The 20,557-nt window shown below is 40.7% G+C and overlaps 1 protein-coding gene across 1 annotated transcript in view; it reads right to left on the bottom strand.

Moving 5' to 3' along the window:
- Window positions 1-14,634: 14,634 nt before the first annotated feature.
- ANKRD42 (ankyrin repeat domain 42) overlaps window positions 14,635-20,557 on the bottom strand; it is a 181,988-nt gene continuing 176,065 nt past the window's right edge. The window contains 1 exon segment of the mRNA XM_042781710.1: window positions 14,635-14,818. Within this exon segment, the coding sequence (XP_042637644.1) occupies window positions 14,635-14,818 (184 nt within the window).

Below are 20,557 nucleotides of genomic sequence, written 5' to 3'. Positions count from 1 at the left end.
AAAAAGGAAACCAAGGTCTCATAGATAAACTAGTCTAAGAGCTAAAAAGCCTACATGAGTCAAGGCCTCATCCACCTTAAGACCACCAGAAGAACCAGTGCCTAGCTACTACTACCAACCATTCTGATCAGGGCCACAATAAATGGACACTTTGAGAAGAGGAGAAAAATGAGGAACACAGCTCAAATTCTTACAAGTCCAGACTTAATGGACCAGATGAAACCAGAAGAGATAGTACCTGAGACTGTCACCCTGAGATACTCTTTAAACCTTGAACCCAAACTATCCCAAGATGACCTTTTAGTGAAATTACAGAGTGGCACACAAAATAAAGGGTATTACCCATAAGTACTGTGCTCTACTAAAAAAACATCTATAAGAGATGAAAAGGTCAACATTTGCTCTAAAGCAAAGATGAGAAGAGGGCAGGGGAACTAGAGTATTGGAAACAGAACAACCAGAATGCAATGAAAGAGAATGTTGACACATTGTAAAAATATAACTAATGTCACCAAACAACAATAGAAATTGTCAAATGGAAACCTAATTTACTGTGTAAGCTTTCACCAAAATCTTATTTTAAAAATAATGTCATAGCTATATATGTGTTTGGTTTTGGTAGATACTGCCAAAAAATTTCTAAAGCAATTTAATTTACACTACCACCTCCCTTTGACCCCGACATGATTTGAACATACAACCTTTGATCTGGAGTCAGACACGCTACTGTTGCACCATGAGGCCTACTCAATGGCACATAACAACAACAACCATATGAGGTAAACAGGGAGCTCTGGTGGCATAGTGCCCAAGGCACTTTGACTGCTAATCTGAAGTCTGGCGGTTCAAACCCACGAGCCACTCCTCAGAAGGAAGATTGGGCAATCGACTTCTGTAGGGATACTACCTCGGAAACCTAAGGAGGAGTTGCTATGAGTTAGATCCGACTCAACGGCAGTGAGTTTGGTTTGGTTTGGGTATGAGGTAAACAATAACTTCAGGAAGGTATGCACTTCTTAAAACAACCAAACAAGAGATTAAAAGGGCAGCATTTTCCCAGGGGTAAAGCTCAGAGAGCAGGAATAGAGAAGGAAAAAGGGAACAAGGTAGTCACAGGGAGAAAGTGGGAAGAGTGTTGTTACATTGTGGGAATTATAATCAATGTCACAAAACAAAATGTGGTTAAACTGTGGAATAGAAAACCAATTTGTATACTTTTACCCAAGTAACAATAAAAAGTTAATAAAAAATTAAAATTTTTGATATATCTTCAATAGGATTAGTTTATTTAAATATAAAATTGAGTTATTTTTCTAAAATATTATTTATATTGGCATTGTTCTTGTTGTTATGTGCCATCGAGTCAGCCCCGACTCATAGCGACCCCTCCTTGGGTTTCCAAGGCAGTATCACTACGGAAGTAGGATTGCCCAACCTTCCTTCCGAGGAGTGGCTGGTGGGTTTGAACCGCCAGCCTTCTGGTTAGCAGTCAAGTGCTTTTAGCCACTATGCTACCAGAGCTCCTATATATTGGCATTATATACTTACTATTTCAAACATATATCAAACTGTGCCTTAAATTTGAACTTGATGGCCATAAAACTTCTAAAAGCTAACAAAAAGATAACTTTATAACCTTGGGATAGAAAAAATATTGATAGACGACTTCATTTAAGTACAACTTCTGTTCCGCAAAAAACATTCACAGATTGAAATGGCAAGCTAATGGAGTGGGAAAATATATTTTTTTGTTATTTTTCTCTCTAAGTTATTTCTGAGGAAGAACTTGTATCCAGAACTGTATAAAGAACCTATACAAATCAGTATGAAAGAGCAAACCAGTAAAAAATGGGGTAAGACTTGAATAGGCATTTCACCAAAGAGGCTATCCAAATGACTAATGAATATATGAAGATATACTCAAAAACACTAATTATCAGAAATGTAAATACAAGATGCCACCAGAATGGCTAAAATTAAAGTACCTATTAAAATTAAAAATTAAAATTAAAATGAACATTATCTAGTGTTAGTGAGGACATGGAACACTGTAACTCTTCTTACATACCACTGGTGGGAGTGTTGTTGTTGTTATGTGCCATCGAGTCGGACCCGACTCATAGTGACCCCTCCTTGGGTTTCCGAAGCAGTATCACTACAGAAGTAGATTGCCCCATCTTCCTTCCAAGGAGTGGCTAGTGGGTTTGAACGCCAGCCTTCTGGTTAGCAGTCAAGTGCCTTAGGCACTATGCTACCAGAGCTCCCACAGGCCTGTCTTATTGTTTTGCTGAAAGTTGAGCCACAGGAGTTCAGTTCTGGGCCTGAAGGGGGACTAAGTTCAGAGAGGGAGAAGGGATTGTAATTGCAGTACTACTGGTGGTTAAAAGCATGAATTTGGAGCCAGTTAGGTTCAAATCATGGCTCAAGTTGTGTGACTCTGAGAAATTGCTTATTTTCTCTGAGACTATGTTTCTTTACTTGTAAAATGAGGATTATAACATCTGCCAAATAAAAAGTTCTTGGCACAGAGGCCACACATAACAATTATTCAGTAACCACTGAATGGTAACAAAAGTTATTATTAAGGCAACTTAGCTGATCTCATTAAATTTAAAGTTTTGGTACTATGGATAAAGTAAATGTCTAATCAAATTATACAAAGTCAGGATGCCTTCAGAGTGGTACAAAGTGCTTGGTGAAAGGAGGGGAGATCCTGTGTGGTCCCAGGAATTTGGGAAGGGGTGACAAACAAGAGGGTTACTAAAGGATTTTGAGAGGCAAAGTCGATAGCCTTCAAAATATAAACAACATGAACAAAGGCTTCGTGGTGGGACAGTATAGAGTAAGTCCAGAAAGAGGTTACATGTAGGAGAATAGAAAAAATAATAAGGCTGGAAAGATAGGTTAGAACTGAATTCCAAACTGAGGAATCAGTATTTGAGTCTGTAGGCAAGGAAGAACTTTGGGCCAAGGAGTGAAACTATGCAAGCTCTATTTTCAGAAATCAATTTGACTGCAGAGAGTCAAATGGATTAAGATAAGGAGGGAGTGGACTAAAAAATTCTATCACACAATTGATCAGACTAGAAGATACAGAAACCCAAACTAAGACAGTAGAGTGTGTATGCTCAAATCTATGGAATGTGTCTCACATTTTCTGTGTGCTAGAGGAAAAAAACAGAGGTACTCATGACTTTAAGATTCCCAGATTGGGAAAGAGAGAAAATGATGATGCCATTCATTTAAATACAGATATCAGGACCAATGGAAGGAAGGTTGGGCAATCTACTTCCTTAGTGATACTGCCTCGGAAACCCAAGGAGGGGTCACTATGAGTCAGGTCTGAACTCAACAGCACATAACAACAACAACAACATCAGGACCAAAAAAAAAAATCAGTCTCGAGGGGAAGATGTTGAGTTTGGTTTTAGACATCTTTAAATTAGGTACCACCAGGAATTTTGCATAGAAACATCTGTGTAGCAAGAGAAATATAGGTTAGGAGCCATGGTGCAAAAAGTGCAAAAGAGTGCAAAAAATCTGTATTTGATAAAATTATACAGAATACTCGAAAAATATGATCTGGTAGCAAGATTCTGAATTTGTCCCTGCTTCGTGCTAGCTGTGTGATCTATAAACAATACACTCTACATCTCTGAGCCTTGGCGTTTTTGTCTATACCATGAGAATTAAATAAATATATATACACATATATGGGTTGTGTGTGTGTACACACACATGCACACATACACATAATGAGCTCTGGTGGCACAGTGCCTAAGGCATTTGATTGTTAATCATAAGGCTGGAAGTTCAACCCCACAAGCTGCTGTGCAGTAGGAGGATGGGGCAATCTACTTCTGTAAAGATTTAACGCCTTGGAAACACAACAGGGGTCACTATGAGTCAGAATTGACTTGATTACAGTAAGTTTGTGTGTGTGTGTGTGTGTATATATATATATACCAAACTCACTGCTGTGGAATCGTGTGTGTGTGTGTGTGTGTGTGTATAAACCAAAATCACTGCTGTGGAATCGTGTGTGTGTGTGTATATATATATATAAACCAAACTCACTGCTGTGGAATCGGATCCAACTCATAACGACACCCCTTTGGGTTTCTGAGGCGTTATCACCAGGGAGGTAGAATGCCCAGTCTTCCTTCCAAGGAGTGGCTGGTGGGCTTGAACCACCAGCCTTCTAGTTAGAAGTCAGATGCCTTAGGCACTACGCCACCAGAGCTTCCATATATATATATATATATATATATATAAAACAGTTTCACCTCACAGTGTTGATGCAAACTCAGATGAGATGGGAGAAAGCACTATAAAATATAAAAACAGGTGATGTTATTGGTATTATGATCAAAAACTATTTAAGTGCTTTACATATTCAAATTACCCTTACAAATTATTCCAAAAGTTTTTTTTCTGGATAAAAAGTATATATTGCAGATTATTTGGGGCAGAAAAAAGTCTTAAAGGTACAAATGTATGCCATCATAGGACCTGGCCACAAGGTGGCAGGACAAAGATTTAGTCAAAGCTTATAAAGAATCCATTCATATAAATAAGTAATGAATAAAAAGTTCTTTTTATTTATACTTTATATATACTAAAGGGAGCTCTGGTGGCACAGTGCCTAAGGCATTTGACTGCTAACCAGAAGGCTGGCAGTTCAAACCCACCAGTCATTCCTTGGAAAGAAGATTGGTCAATCTACTTCCGTACTGATACCACTTCGGAAACCCAAGGAGGGGTCGCTATGAGTCGGAACCAACTTGACTACAGTGAGTTTGGTTTGGTTTTTAAAGGGATCCCTGGTGGCGCAGTGGTTAAACATTAGACTGCTAAATGAATGGTTGGCCGTTTGAACCCACCAACTGTTCCATGGGAGAAAGATGTGGCAGTCTGCTTCTGTAAAGGTTTACAGACTTAGAAAACCCACAAGGCAATTCTACTCAGTACTGCAGGGTCAGAATCAGTAGGTTTCATATAATAAACTACCTCCTCCTACCCTTAAACTGCATATGAATCTACATATTTATTTATCCACTGGCTATGTCTATTTGATTTCATAAACAAAATGAGAAGGAACGAAGGAATAAGAAGAAAGGAAATGAAGAAGGGAGGAAATAATACTATGAAAACTACTATTGAAAAGTACCTCTGTTTGCCACTGATTGAGCTTAAGATTTCTTCACAGTATTTAATTTACTATCAATTCAATCCCATAAGGTAGGTGGTGGTGGTGTGTGCCATGAAGTCAATTCCAATGCATAGCAACTCTACAGGACAGACTAGAAGTGCCCCCATAGCGTTTCCAATGCTGTAATCTTTATGAAAGGAGACTGCCGTATCTTTCTCCCACAGAGGAGCTGGTGGGTTTCAACAGCCAACTTTTAACCACTTCAACACAAGGGCTCCTGTAAAGTAGGTATTACCACCTATTTTAAAGATGATGAAGTTGAGTCTCTGAAAAACTTATGCATAAGAAACAATAATGGTGTCCAGGATTGCCCACATCCATAAAAGATTGGCAGGATTTGCTCTTTTCCAAAAATTGAATAACCTACAGCAGAACTACAATGAGTGATGGGCCCAGAGTATAGGGACCTTGAGTCATCTCTCCTGAAAACCCACACGTTGTTAGTAGAGAAAGAGGTTTTTAGGAGGCTTGGCTGTGGAGTATGACATCAAATCCAGCTCTGAGAACAGGTACTTCTAATCACAAGAGAACTTTTTAATAGCTTTTTTTTAAAAAAACACCCTCGGGAAACAATCAAATAGGAATGGCTCAAAAGAAGATATACAGCTTACATGACCCCCCAAAAGACAGTCCCAGCTAGGCAGTTAGAGAACAACAACTTATGTTCCTACCTCTGAAAAGACTGGGAGTCAGCAGAGTCCTTGCCACAAGGTTAGGAGGTAACAGATTTTGAGTGTAAAGCTACAGTTAAAAATGAAAGGCTTATCTCCTCTAGACAACACCACAGGCTGGCCTCTCTAATACTAAAGTATCCCCAGTGCGCTAAAGGTGGCACAGACAGTGTTGCAATAATGAAGATAATGGATTATCGTAATTATATCCCTTGGAAAATCAAGCACTGGTGGAACACTGTAACCCAGAGAAACTGAAAAAGTATTTATATTTGTATATGCATAGAGATACACATACGTATTTTTATGTAAACAGAATTTTATCTAATAAGATACACGTGATAGTTGGGGTTGTGTATCAACTTGCCTGGACCACGATTCTGAGTGGTTTAAGCAATTGTGATGTGATTATTCCCATGATGAAATCAGATGTATATGTTCTGAGCAGCCAATCTGTTGAAAGGGGTGTGGCCTGCTTCCAATATATATACGGACATCCTAGGAAAATGAGAATCTTCTGTGGATCTGGATCCTGTTGTGCTGCCTGCAACTGTCTGTGAGTGAACAATCCACCATTCGGCCTGGTGATCTTGGATTTGTCACCCACCAGAGTCAATAGAGAGTATCCTGTCTGCCAACTTTGAGCTCATCAGCCCCTGCAGTTGCATGAATCGGGAAAAGCCTCCAGTTTGATGTTTGATCCAGGAACGTGCCAGCTTCAGTAAGTGTGTGAGCCATTTTCCTAAGATAAATCTCTCTTTCTCTCTCTCTCTCTCTCTCTCTCTCTAAGCTTTACTGGTTTGCGTTCTCTAGAGAACCAGCCTAACATATTTGGTACCAGGAGCGGTTCTAGAGAGACAAAATCATAAAGGATGGGTTTCCTAAATTGGTTCTCACAGATTATCTTTTGGTTCTCCAATGTGTAAAGGCACTGGTGACTCTGCCTCCATTAGTAAGTAAAGAGGGCCCTGATAATACATGGCATGAAGTGGCAATACTAATATGCAAAATAGCACCATTAAATCAGCTATTTTTGAGAAGTGAGCCTCTGGGTGATCACATATTTGATACTTTTCTACAATTTGGTCAGCATGAGGACTATAAGGAAGCTAGTTGGTTGGCCCTACTTACACTAGGCAAAGTGAAACCTGAGATGGGGACATATGGGCAGATAGTCGGAAGATGAGGATATGGAACCTCTAAATTCTGTTAATCCCGCCTACCAACAGCACCTTCCTACCAACAGCACCATCCCTCCCATCTGAAGGGATTACTATAATACCATTATCCCTTCCACCTCCATTTGATGGGACTAACCCATCTGTTCCTGAGGTAGGTGCCATGGAAGACACTGCTGAATGTTCTCAGGAACTCCCCTACAACCCATTGTTGCTGCTAGACCTATAACTAAACTTAAGTCCAAGCAAGTCCCAAAAAGTGAAATACAAAGTGTGACTAAGGAAGTGGTACACTACACCTGAAAAGAACTACTTTATTTTGCTAACATGTATAGACAGAAACCTGGAGAATATGTGTAGGAATGGCTGCTAACTGTATGCAATAATGGTGAAAGGAATTTAACAATAGATCAGTCTGAGTTTATTGATTTAGGCCCACTAAGTATGGATTCTTCTTTCAATGTTTCAGCTCAGGAGTTTAGGAAAGGATCTCATTGTTTCCTTGGTTGGCTTACTGAAGCATGGATTATGCAGTAGCCTCCTTAAATCAAGTTAAAGTACCAGGCTTGCCTTGGTATAATGTAGAAGAAGGTATCCAGAAGCCTAGGGAAACTGGCATGTTAGAGTGGATTTATCAGATTAGACCCCTAGAGCCAGAAATGGAGAGTCCTGAGGACACACTTTTGACCAGTACGGTGAGGAACAAATTTGTGAAGGGAGTCTCAGCATCCTTGAAGACTGCTGTGTTTGATATTTTATGTAAGCTGGATTTGACAGTGAGAACTGCCCTAATTGAACTAACTTAACTACAATGGGGCTAATTGGACCCCATGGTAGTAGGGGCCAAGTGGCAGCAGTTAATCGACAAAGACAAAGTACCATAATGGACAGCAGAGTACAGAGTAATCAAAATACTCTGATTTGTGTGGAATTATGGCATTGGCTATTTGGACATGGTGTTCCTAGGAGTGAAGTACATGGAAAACCTACTAAGTATTTACTTAATCTGTATAGATAGAAGAATTCTAGGTCATATGAACAGCAGTTTAGATTGAATTGCCAGAATACAGTCACGACCTCTCAATCAATTCCCAGACTTGAGTCAGTTTACAGACCCACAACCCATTGAATGAAGGGGAGGCCAGGTCTCCTTGAAGAAGGACCCCACTACGTTGCCAAAAATTTATAAGGTCAATCTTTCTGCCAGCCTTTCCCAAAGAGATCTGAGGCCTTTTACAAGAGTGACTATTCATTGGGGAAAGGAAATAATCAGACTTTTCAGGGATTATTAGATACTAGCTCTGAACTGACACTAATTCCAAGAGACCCAAAGTGTCACTGTGGCCCACCAGTCATAGTGGGGGCATATGGAGATCAAGTTATTGATGGAGTCTTAGCTCAAGTGTGTCTCACAGTGGGTCACCAAACCCATCCTGCAGTGATTTCCCCAGTTCTAGAATGCATAATTGGAACAGATATACTAAGCAATTGTCAGAATTCCCACATTGGGTCCCTGACATGTGGAGTAAGGGCTTTTATGGTAGGAAAAGCCATGTGGAAGCCATTAGAACTACTTCTACTTTAAAAAACAGTAAACCAAAAGCAATAACGCATCCCTGGAGGGATTGCAGAGATTACTGCCACCATCAAATAACTTGAAGGATGCAGGGGTGGTGATTCCCATACCCATTTAATTTGCCTATTTGGCCTGTGCGAAAAACAGATGGATCTTGGAGAATGACAGTAGATTATTGTAAACTTAATCAGGTGGTGACTCTAATTGCAGCTACTGTTCCTGATGTGGTTCCATTACTTGAGCAAATTAGTACATCTCCTGGTACTTGGTATGCAGCTATTGATCTGGCCAGTGCCTTTTTGCTCAAAACCAATTTCAAAGGACCATCAGAAGCAGTTTGCCTTCACTGGTAAGGCCCACAACATATTTTCACAATGCTTCCTCAGGGGTATATAAACTCCCCGACACTATGTCATAATTAAGTCTGTAGGGATCTTGATCGCCTTTCCCTTCCACAAGACATCACACTGGTCCATTATATTGATGACATTATGCTGACTGGACCGAGTAAAGAAGAAGTATCAATGACTCTAGACTTATTGGTGAGACATTTGCGTACTAGAGGGTGGGAAATTAACCTGACAAAAATTCAAGCACTTTCCATCTCGGTGAAATTTCTAGGGTTCCAGTGGTGTGAGGCATTTAGAGATATTGCTACTAAAGTGGAGGATAAGTTATTGCATCTGGCTTCTCCCACAACTGTAAAGGAGCCACAATGTCTGGTGGGCCTCTTAGTGTTTTGGATGCAAGAGATCCCTCATTTGGGTGTGTTACTTCAGACTATTTATCAAATGACTTGGAAAGCTGCTAGTTTTAAGTGGGGCCCAGAACAACAGAAGGCTCTGCAATAGGTTCAGGCTGTCATGCAAGCTGCTCTGCCACTTGGGTCATATGATCCAGCTGATCCAATGGTGCCTGAAATGTCTGCAGCAGACAGAGATGCTGTTTGGCGTCTTTGACAGGCCCCTATTGGTGAACTGCAACACAGACCCTTGGGATTTTGGAGCAAAGCCCTGTCATCCTCTGCAGATAACTACTCTTCTTTTGAGAAGTTATCTGAATAATCCATGCTTCAGTGACACAGCTTTTGGCTTATTACTGGGCTTTAGTAGAGACTGAACACCTAACCATGGGTCACCAAGTCACCATGAAGCCTGAGCTACCCATCATGAACTGGGTGTTGTCTGACCCACAAAGTCATAAAGTTGGATGTGCACAGCAGCATTCCATCATTAAATGGAAGTGGTATATAAGAGATTGGGCTCAAGCAGGACTTGAAGGCACAAGTAAGTTGCATGAGGAAGTGGCACAAATACCTATGGTTTCCACTCCACTCACATTACTTTCTCTCTCCCAGTCTGCACCTATGCCTCATGGGGAGTTCCTTATGGTCAGTTGACTGAGGAAGAAAAAACTTGTCCCTGGTTTACAGATAGTTTTGCGCAATATGCAGGCACCACTCAAAAGTGGACAGCTGTAGCACTGCAGCCCCTTTCTGGGACTTCCCTGAAGGACTGTGGTGAAGGGAAATCCTCTCAAAGGACAGAACTTTGAGCCCTGTATCTGGCTATTCACTTTGCATGGAATAAGAAATGGCCAGATGTATGACTATATACGGATTCATGGCTGTTGCCAACAGCTTGGTTGGATGGTCTGGGACTTGGAAGGAGCATGACTGGAAAACTGATGACAAGGATGTATGGGGAAGAGGTATGTGGATAGATCTCTCTGAAAGGGCCAAAGGAGTGAAGGATATTTGTGTCTCATGTGAATGCCCACTGATAGGTGACCTCAGAGGTGACCTCAGCAGAGGAGAATGTTAACAATTAAGCAGACAGGATGACACATTCTGTGGAAACCAATCATCCTTTTTCCCCAGTTACTTCTGTCATTGCCCAATGGGATCATGAACAAAGCGGCCATGGTGGCAGGGATGGAGGTTATGCATGGGCTCAGCAACATGGACTCTCACTTACCAAGGCTGATTTGGCTACCGCCACTGCTGAGTGCCCAATCTGCCAGCAGCAGAGACCAACACTGAGTCTGTGATATGGAACCATTCCTCGGGGTGATCAGTCAGTAACCTGGTGGCAAGCTGATTACATTGAACCACTTCCATCATGAAAAAGACAGTGTTTTGCTCTTACTGGAATAAATACTTATTCTGGATATGGATTCACCTTCCCTGCACACAATGCTTCTGCCAAAACTACCATCCGTGGACTTACAGAATGCCTTCTCCCACATTGCATTGCTTCAGATAAAGGGACTCATTTCACAGCAAATGAAGTATGGCAATGGGCCTTTGCTCATGGAATTACCTGGTCTTACCATTTTTCCCATCATCCTGAAGCAGCTGGCTTGACAGAACAATGGAACTGCCTACTAAAAACATAATTATGGTGCCAGCTATGTGGCAGTGCCTTGAAGGGTTGGGGCAATGTTCTCCAGGAGGCTGTATATGCTCTAAACCAGCATCCAATATATGGTGCTTTTCTCCAATAGCCAGGAATCACAGGGCCAAGAACCAAGGGGTGGAAATGGAAGTGGTACCACTCACTATTACCCCTAGTGACTCACTCAAAAAATGTTGCTTCTTGTCCCTGCTAACCTATGCTCTGCGGGTCTGGAGATCTTAGTCCCAAAGGGAGGAAAACTCCCACCTAGAGACACAATACTAATTGCACTGAACTGGAAGTTAAGAATGCCACCCGGCCATTTTGGCTTCCTCATGCCTCTGGATCAATAAACAAAGAAGGGAGTTACTGTACTGTCTGGTGTGATAGATCCTGATTACCAAGGGGAAATTGGATTGATGTTACATAATAGAAGTAAAGAAGAATATGTCTGGAATACAGAAGATTCTTTAGAATGTCTCTTAGTACTACCATGCGCTGCAATTAAAGTAATGGAAAACTACAGCAACCCAATTCTGATATGACTAGTAATGGCCCAGACCCTTCAGGAGTTAAGGTTTGAGTCATCCCACCATGCAAAGAACCATGACTAGCTGAGGTGCTTGCTGAGGGCAGGGGAAATACAGAATGGATGGTGGAAGAAAGTAGTTCTGAATATCAGCTATGATCATGTGACCACCTTCAGAAACAAGGACTATTTCTGTTTCCTTCAGTTATGAACTATGAAATGTAAACAGGGTTAACGCATTTCAGGTGTATGCATGTTAGTGTATCATGTTAGGTGCAAATATGACTGTACAATTGCCCTTATTTACAGATTATATGTGGTTAAGGAGATGAGTACAACTGCCAAGTTGACAACTGTAATAGTTGGGCTTATGTGTCAACTTGCCTGAACCATGATTCTCAGTGGTTTAAGCAGTTATGATGTGGTTATTCCCATGATGAGATCAGATATACATGTTTTGAGCAGCCAATCCATTGAAAGGGAGTTTCCCTAGGGGTGTGGCCTGCTTCCGATATATTTATGGACATCCTGGGAAAATGAGAGAATCTTCTGTGGATCTGGATCCTGTTGAGCCACCTACAACTGTCCACAAGCAAACAATCCACCATTCAGCCTGGTGATCTTGGATTTGTCATCCATCAGAGTCAACAGCCAATGTTCTTGTTGTTGTTGTTATGTGCCGTTGACTGCCTGCCAATCTTGAACTCGTCAACCCCTGCCATTGCGTGAGTCGGGAAAAGCCTCCAGTTTGACATTTGATCCAAGAACTTGGGACTTGCCAACTTCTGTAAGTGTGTGAGCCATTTTCCTAAAATAAATTTCTCTTTCTATATATATATATATATATATATAAGCTTTACTGTTTTGCTTCTACTTCTCTACAGAACCCAGCCTAACACAATACATATCAAGGAGTCCTGGCTGCACAATGGTTAAGTACTCGACTGCTAACCAAAAAGTTGGGGATTCGAACCCACCCAGCAGCTCCGTGGGAGAAAAGACCTGGTGATCTGCTCCCATAAAGATTACAGCCTAGGCAGCCCTATGGGGAAGTTCTACTGTCATATAGGGTAGCTATGAGTCAGAATCAATTTCATGGCACACAACATGATACATACCAAACTCGTAACAGTCATCTCTTCTGGAGAGTGGAACTTGCTAGGAAAAGGAATGTCTGTTCTGTTCTTAAGATTATACAACAAATATATTTATTTTAATATTTTAAAGTGTTTTTTAAGAGATTAATAAATGGTGTGTGTAAAATAAAAAGGCAGGATAAAGAGTTTGCATTTGACAAAACAAGTATCAGGGGCCACTGAATGTTTTCAGCAAAAAATGAAATAAGTCTAGGTATCAGGATGCAGGAGATGATGAGAAACTGGAATCTTGGGGCAGCCAGGAAGTTTTTATTATAGGTCATATTGAGATGATAGGGCCTGGAACAGAATTAATTCATCTATGATACCCGAAGAAAAAAATTTCCTATGCAAGGGAGCCAAATCAAACTTGAATCCTACACTATGTGAAGATGAGTTGTACACAAAGGCCACATCATGGCCATCTTCACTTACAAAAGAGAGAGAAAGTCCGTTTTCTCAATGCACTCTCTAAGATTAAACAACAACAAAGTTGCCATCAAGTCATTCCAACCCATGATGACCTAATGTTTGTCAGAGTAGAACTGTGCTTCATAAACTTTTCAAAGACTGATTTTTCAGAAGTAGATCACCAGGCCTTTCTTCTGAGGCACCTCTAGATGGACTCAAATCGCCAGCCTTTCAGTTAGCAGATGAGTGTGTTAACCACTTGCACTGAACACTAGATGGCCTGAAATATAAGCACCATTTGGGGTTTCTTCCCTTCATTTTCACTGTTTTCTATATTCCATCTGCTTTTCAGTATACATGCCCTAGCGATTTTGGAATTCTTATTGATTATTCTCCTTATAAAAAATATTTTCTCCTTATATGGAGTAATAATAATAACAATAACAATACTTAATGAATACTTATAATGAACTGAGAATGTTCAAACCATTTATACACACACACACATATACATAAGGAGCTCTGGCAGTGCAGTGCCTAAGCATTTGACTGCTAACCAGAAGGTTGGCAGTTCAAACCCACCAGCCACTCTACCAAAGGAAGACTGGACAATCTACTTCCATAAAAATTTACTGCCTCGGAAACCCAATGGGGGTTGCTGTGAGTCTGAATTGACTCAAAGGCAAATTGCTCAAAGGCAATTTATACATATATGTACATATGAAAAAAAAACTCACTGTCATCGAGTCAATTCAAATTCACAGCAACCCCCATTGGGTTTCCAAGGCAGTAAATCTTTATGGAAGTAGATTGTCCAGTCTTTCTTCTGTGATATATACATATATATATTTCTTTAATATGTGCTAACATATATATGTGTGTACATATATATATATATACTATGTATATATATATATACACAATTAATTTGCTGTGGTTATACTCTATAAAGTTGCTGTGGACACTGAATTAGCGAATACTGAACAACTGCTCTAGGGAAAATAAAGAGTTAAGTTCCTATGAGCCACTGGTAAAATTACCTTTATGAACAAATCAATACATAACCTTGTTTCTATAATGTTGCCATGGACAATGAATTAGTGAATAGTGAACAACTGCTCCAGGGAAAATACAGAGTTAAGTTCCTATGAGCCACTGGCAAAATCACTTTCATGAACCAATCAATACATAACTTTGTTTTACGTGTGCTTCTGTTTAAAGATTCCTTATGTAAAACATAGTTTATTTGTTAACATTTAACTCAAGGCAAGAGCACTATAACTCACCCTGAGAAAAGCTTATCTAACACACATTTTCACTACTGAGGCACAACACAGCCTTCTTGTACTTAGGAACATCAGATGAGCAGCACTTCAGCACTTTGGGGGGGGCCATTTATCTCCAGTTTACAACTGAAGCACAGAGAGGTTAAATGACTTGTCCAGTCCAAAAAGGGTTATAGTCAAAATTCAAACCAAAATAGACTCAGTTCAAAGCTTGCACTCTTAGCCACTCTTCTATACTATTACTTGAGATATATAAATGTGTTAAGAAAGACACCAACCATAGCCACAAAGTTGGGGACCTCATTTTTCTCCAGTGTGTCCCTGAGTTGATCCACTTCTGCTCGACACTCATCAAGCTGACATTCTAATTTTTCTCTACGCAATCGTTCATAGTCCAGCTGGCCCTGTAGCTCTTTGATGGCCCTGCCAACACAAATATTTTTTCAATCAATCTCCAATGTCAACTAACAACTATTTTTGGTAATAGTGGATAGCTTCAAATCCATGCATTGTATTTAAGGCACATGAAAGAAATCATTTACTCAAAATACGTATTGATTGTCTACTATAAGACAACGCTGAGCCACAAACTAGGGACCCCACAGTGAACAAAACAGGCCAGAATCTCTCAAGGAGCTTACCTTAGTAAAGTAAGAAGACAGACAGTAAACAAAATAAATAAGTAAAATATGGTGCATTAGAAGGTGTTAAGTGCTAAGAGAGAAAAAAAGCAGGAAAGGTATACAGAATCTTGTGAAGGAGGTGGTTAACATTTCATCTACTGTGCTCAGGAAAGGGGATTTCTGAGCAAAGTGCTGAAGGAAAGAAAAATAGTAACTACGCAAACAGCAGGGGAAGAATGTTCCAGACAAAGGGAACAGCAAGTGCAAAGGGGCCTTAAAACAGAAGTATGCCAGGCAGGTTGGAAGAAAACCAGAGGCTAATGTGACTGGAGTAGTGTAGAGTACTTTAAGACTGTAGTAGTTCCGACAGATAACAAGGGTCCAGCACAAGTAGGGCCTTATAAGTCATATTTAGAATTCTGAATTTTACTCTGAGTGAAATGGGGAGCCACTAGAGAGATAGAGGAGAAAAATGGCATGATCTGACTTAAGTTGTAACAATCTCAGTCTGGCTGTTCTGTTGAGAGTATACAAGTATAGGAGTAGGGTATATGAGCAGAGCAAGGAGGCAGGGACAGGAAGCAAGTAAACCTGTCAGGAGGTTGTTACAATAATCCAGATCAAATAAATAAATAAATAAATAAAATGCAGCTTGAACCAGGTTTTGGTTTTGGTTTGAGTTTTTCTATCCTTACAGCTGGATGATGAAGGGAATAGAATTCCCAAGGCATGCTGGGTTGAGAGTCAGGTCTGAAGGAGGACAATCTAAGAGTAATACAGTAGTATCTCTAGTAAGGAATGAGTAGGTTAAGACTGGGGATGAGGAAGAAAAGTGTTAACTGTGAAAACCTAGAAATGTCACAGTAAGAAGGAAAAATCATTCCCCAGGACAGAGAAATACAACAACATTTTATTCTGAGTTTAACTAATGAATAACAACAAAATCAAAAGGACAACCCTCAAAGCAATACTTACCTAGTTTTTCTTTACAAGGAGTTTTGCCCTCACATCTTAAGAGGCACTCAAAACGAAGTGGGGAATAAATGCCAGAGAATATTTAAAGCTTACTCAGGGTGGAATTTAGAAGAAACACTGCATTCTCAGCTGATGTGAAGCTAGCTACATTCTGGCAAAAAGGCTAAAGCAATCTTTTAAAAAATAAACCCAAATATTTCTGCTCAGAAATCTCTTACATCAAGAACTTGGAAGACATTATGCTGAGTGAATTAAGTCAATCACAGGACAAATGTCATATTAGTTCATTATTCTAAAAAGTCAAGGAAAGGTTTATATACGGAATGAAACTTTCTTTGTTGGTTACCAGGAGTGGGAGGGGAAAGAAGGGAACACTGCTAGGTAAGCAGAGACAACAATTAGTTTGGGTGAAGAGAAGGGCAAGGTACCAAATGTGAGTGATCAACACTGTGACACTGAGGAAGACAAACAAATGTACATGGGAGGAATATACAAAAAAGATCAACCCTTTTGCACATACAGTACTGCATGATCAGTCATAATAAACAATAATCTACAGGTAAATACATGGGTGGACAGTCAGAACAATCAAGTATGTCTATGCAGGGGGTAGTGTGCCCATGACCATGTATAGGGTTGGCAGACACTGTTTCTACAAGTGTATTTGTATGTGCTGTAAGAATGTCCAGGTATACAGTAGAGCTGACAAAGGACAAGGTTGTGGTAACTTCTTGGCCACACTCAACTACCAGGAGGGAGCAAGTACTTGGACCTGTGGGCTCAGGACCATGGTTGCAGGAGACATCAAGCTCAACTGGCATAACATACTACACAAAAACATTGTTCTACATCCTACTTTGGTGAGCAGCAACTGGGGTCTTAAAAACTTGCAAGCAGCCATCTAGATGCAACGATAGGTCTTTTCTCTTTCAGAGAAAACAAGAATGAAGAAAACCAAAGATGCATGGAAAAAATTAGTCCAAGGGACTGGTACACCATGCAATCCTTAACCAATATAATCATGAGACCAGAAATAGATGGTGCCCAGCTACCACTGTCAACCACTTGGAGGGGGATCGGTGAAAGAGATACTGGATAGAGTGGGAGAACAATATGGAATGAAACTCAAAATCATTAAAAAAAAAAAAAAAAGACCAGGTTTGCTGGTCTCATAGAGCCTAGTGAAACCCCTGAGACTATGGCCCACAGCTGACCTTTAGGTCTGGAACTGAACTCACTCCTGTGGCTTCCAGCCAAATAATAGGCATATGGGCTGAACATTTACATCAAGTAGACACAATACTTGGAGCGATGAATCATAGGAGAACAGAAGGGTAGTATTTGTTCAAGGAGACAGCTTGGGGAGGGGCGTTAGTACATGGGAGGGAGGGACACAGGAAAAAGGTAACTATGGGGAGGAAGTGGGAAGAGAGGTATTACATTGTGGGGAACTGCAGTCAATGTCATGGGACAAAATGTGTATGAACTGCTGTACGAAAAATGAATTTGCTCTGTAAACTTCACCCAAACCCAGGTCAGCCCAGGGTTACAGGTGTGGAGAGACAACTCAGGGATGCCCAAAGTAGCAGACGGGAAGAGCAGGACAAAGGGGATTAAAAGCCAGGAAGCCAGAGAGAAGAGCAATCAGCCAAAGGGACTAGGTGAGGAGAGGAAACTCAGGCCAGCCCAGAGTAGCAGGCCAGAAGAGCAGGAGAAAGGGGATAAAAGCCAGGAACCCGGACAGAAGAGCAGTCAGCCCCAGGGACAACTCAGGGACGCCCAAAGCAGCAGGCCAGAAGAGCAGGAGAAAGGGGATTAAAAGCCAGGAAGCCAGACAGAGGCCAGGTGGGGGTGATACGAGAGGCCTCCGACAGCAAGACAAACTTGTCTGTCGGTTTGTCCTACTGTGGAGACATGTAGACTTGAGTTTTGAGGCTGAGCCTCTGGTGTTTAAAACCCAGCAAGATGCACCTGGTGCACAGGTAACAGCCCAGCTTATAGACTGAGACAGACTAGGAAGAAGGAAGAGGCCGTCCACTTCTCAAAGAATTGGCCAGGGAAACCTTATAAAAAGCAAAGAAATACTGTTTGGTACATTACCACGCACCTTTAGTAATAGTCTGTTTAGGCTAAAAGGCTCTCAAAATAGGACTTGGAAAGAGCTGCAACATCTGAGTAAACTCAGCCTTACTCATATGGAAAAGAGAAAGCTTTCAAGACCTTCATTTGCTGATGTGACACCACTCAAATTGAAGAGAAACAGCCGCAGACATCCATTAATCATCGGAACATGGAATGTATGAAGTATGAATCTAGGAAAATTGGAAGTTGTCAAAAAGGAAATGGAACGCATAAAGATTGATATCCTCAGCATTAGTGAGCTGACATGGACTGGTTTTGGCCATTTTGAATCAGACAACCATATGATCTACTATGCTGGGAATGACAGTTTGAAAAGGAATACTACTGGACCTAATTGAGAGATTTAGCTAGTGGCAGGATATAAGATCAACATACAAAACTCAGTTGGATTCCCTTACACCAGCAAAGAGATTGCTGAAAAGGAAATAAGGAAATCGATACTATTTACAACAACCATAAAAACTAAACTCACTGCCATTGACTCAGATCCGACTCACAGCGATCCTTCCTTGGATTTGTGAGGTAAGATCACTACAGAAGTAGATTGCCCAACCTTCCTTCCGAGGAGTGGCAGGTGGGTTTGAACATCCAGCTTTCTGGTTAGCAGTCACATGCCTTAGGCACTACGCCATCAGAGCTCCCAAAGCTACGAAAAAAATAAAATACTTGGGAACAAATCTCACCAGGGATACAAAAGACCTATACAAAGAAAATTACAAAACACTACTTCAAGAAACCATAAGAGATTTACACAAATGGAAGAACATGCCATGCCGTGGATAGGAAGATGGAACATTGTGAAAATGTCAATACTACCCAAAGTAATCTATACATTCAATGCAATCCCAATCTAGATATCATCAATATTCTTTAAGGATATGGAAAAAACAATCACTAATTTTATATGAAAAGGAAAGAAACCTCAGATAAGCAAAGCATGACTGAAGAACAACAAAATAAGAGGTCTCAGGCACCTGGGTCTCAAAACTGGGCATTTATGCAAAACCAACAGCCAACATTATGCTCAATGGAGAGAGACTGAAACCATTCCTCTTGCCAACAGGAACCAGACAAGGATGCCTGCTATCACCACTTCTATTCAACACTGTACTAGAAGTCCTAGCCAGGGCCAGAAGGCAAGAAAGGGAAATCAAAGGCATCCAAATTGGTAAGGAAGAAGTCAAACTATCCCTATTTTCTGATGATACAATCATATGCCTAGAAAACCCAAGAGACTGAGTCAAAAATCTACTGGAACTAAATGAAAGATTTTGCATCAGGGCAGGATACAAGATCAACATCCAAAAATCAGTTGGATTCCTCTACACCAGCAAAGAGATTGCTGAAAAAGAAATAAGGAAATAAACACCATTTACAATAGCTACCAAAAAAATAAAATACTTGGGAATAAATCTTACCGGGGACACAAAAGACCTGTACAAAGAAAACTATAAAAAAAACTACTTCAAGAAACCGAAAGAGATCTACATAAATGGAAGGACATACCATGTCCATAGATAAGAAGATTGAACATTGTGAAAATGTCAGTTCCACCCAAAGCAATCTATACATTCAATGTAATCCCAATCCAGATCCCATCAACATTTTTTAAGAATATGAAAAAACCAATCACTAACTTTATATGGAAAGGAAAGAGACCTTGGATAAGCAAAGCACTATTGAAGAAGAAGAACAAAGCAGGAGGTCTCACACTGCCGGATCTCAAAACCTACTATACAGCCACAGCAGCCAAACTGTCTGGTATTGGTATAATGACAGACACATAAACAAATGAAATAGAATTGATAACCCAGAAATAGATCCATCAACATATGGTCAGCTGATCTTTGACAAAGGGCCGAAATCCATTAAATGGGGAAGAGAATGTTTGTTTAGTAAATGATGCTGGCAAAACTGGAGATGCATTCGCAGAAAAATGAAATGAAATCTGTACCTTACACTATACACAAAAACTAACTCCAGATGGATCAAAGACTTAAATGTGAAACCTACAACAATAGAGTTCTTCAAGGAAAAACTAGGGGTAAATTTAGGGGACCTAATATATGGCATAGGAGCTCTGGTAGCCAAGTGCCTAAGGCACTTGACTGCTAACCAGAAGGTTGGTGGTTCAAACCCACCAACTACTCCTTGGAAGAAAGGTCGAGCAATGTACTTCCGTAGTGATACTGTCTCGGACCAAGGAGGGGTCGCTATGAGTCGGTTCTGAGTCCATGGCTGCAAAAAGGGCAAGGAAGCCACATGTTCTGACCTCCTCTAATCTCACAAGAGGAAGACAGGATTACCAGCAGTAACCCAAGACCTATTACTGCAAGGCCAGACATGCTGCCTCCCTCCAGCCCTTTCACCAACCATTCCTCCCAAAGCACCCACCACCTTTCTCCTGGGTTCGATAATTCGC

This window comes from Orycteropus afer, unplaced genomic scaffold (assembly GCF_000298275.1).
Source record: "Orycteropus afer afer isolate SDZICR_OR568_19922 unplaced genomic scaffold, OryAfe1.0 scaffold00154, whole genome shotgun sequence".
Classification (NCBI taxonomy): domain Eukaryota; kingdom Metazoa; phylum Chordata; class Mammalia; order Tubulidentata; family Orycteropodidae; genus Orycteropus; species Orycteropus afer.
The sequence above is the reverse complement of the archived record's forward strand: the minus strand, read 5'-3'. Positions and strand labels throughout refer to the sequence as shown.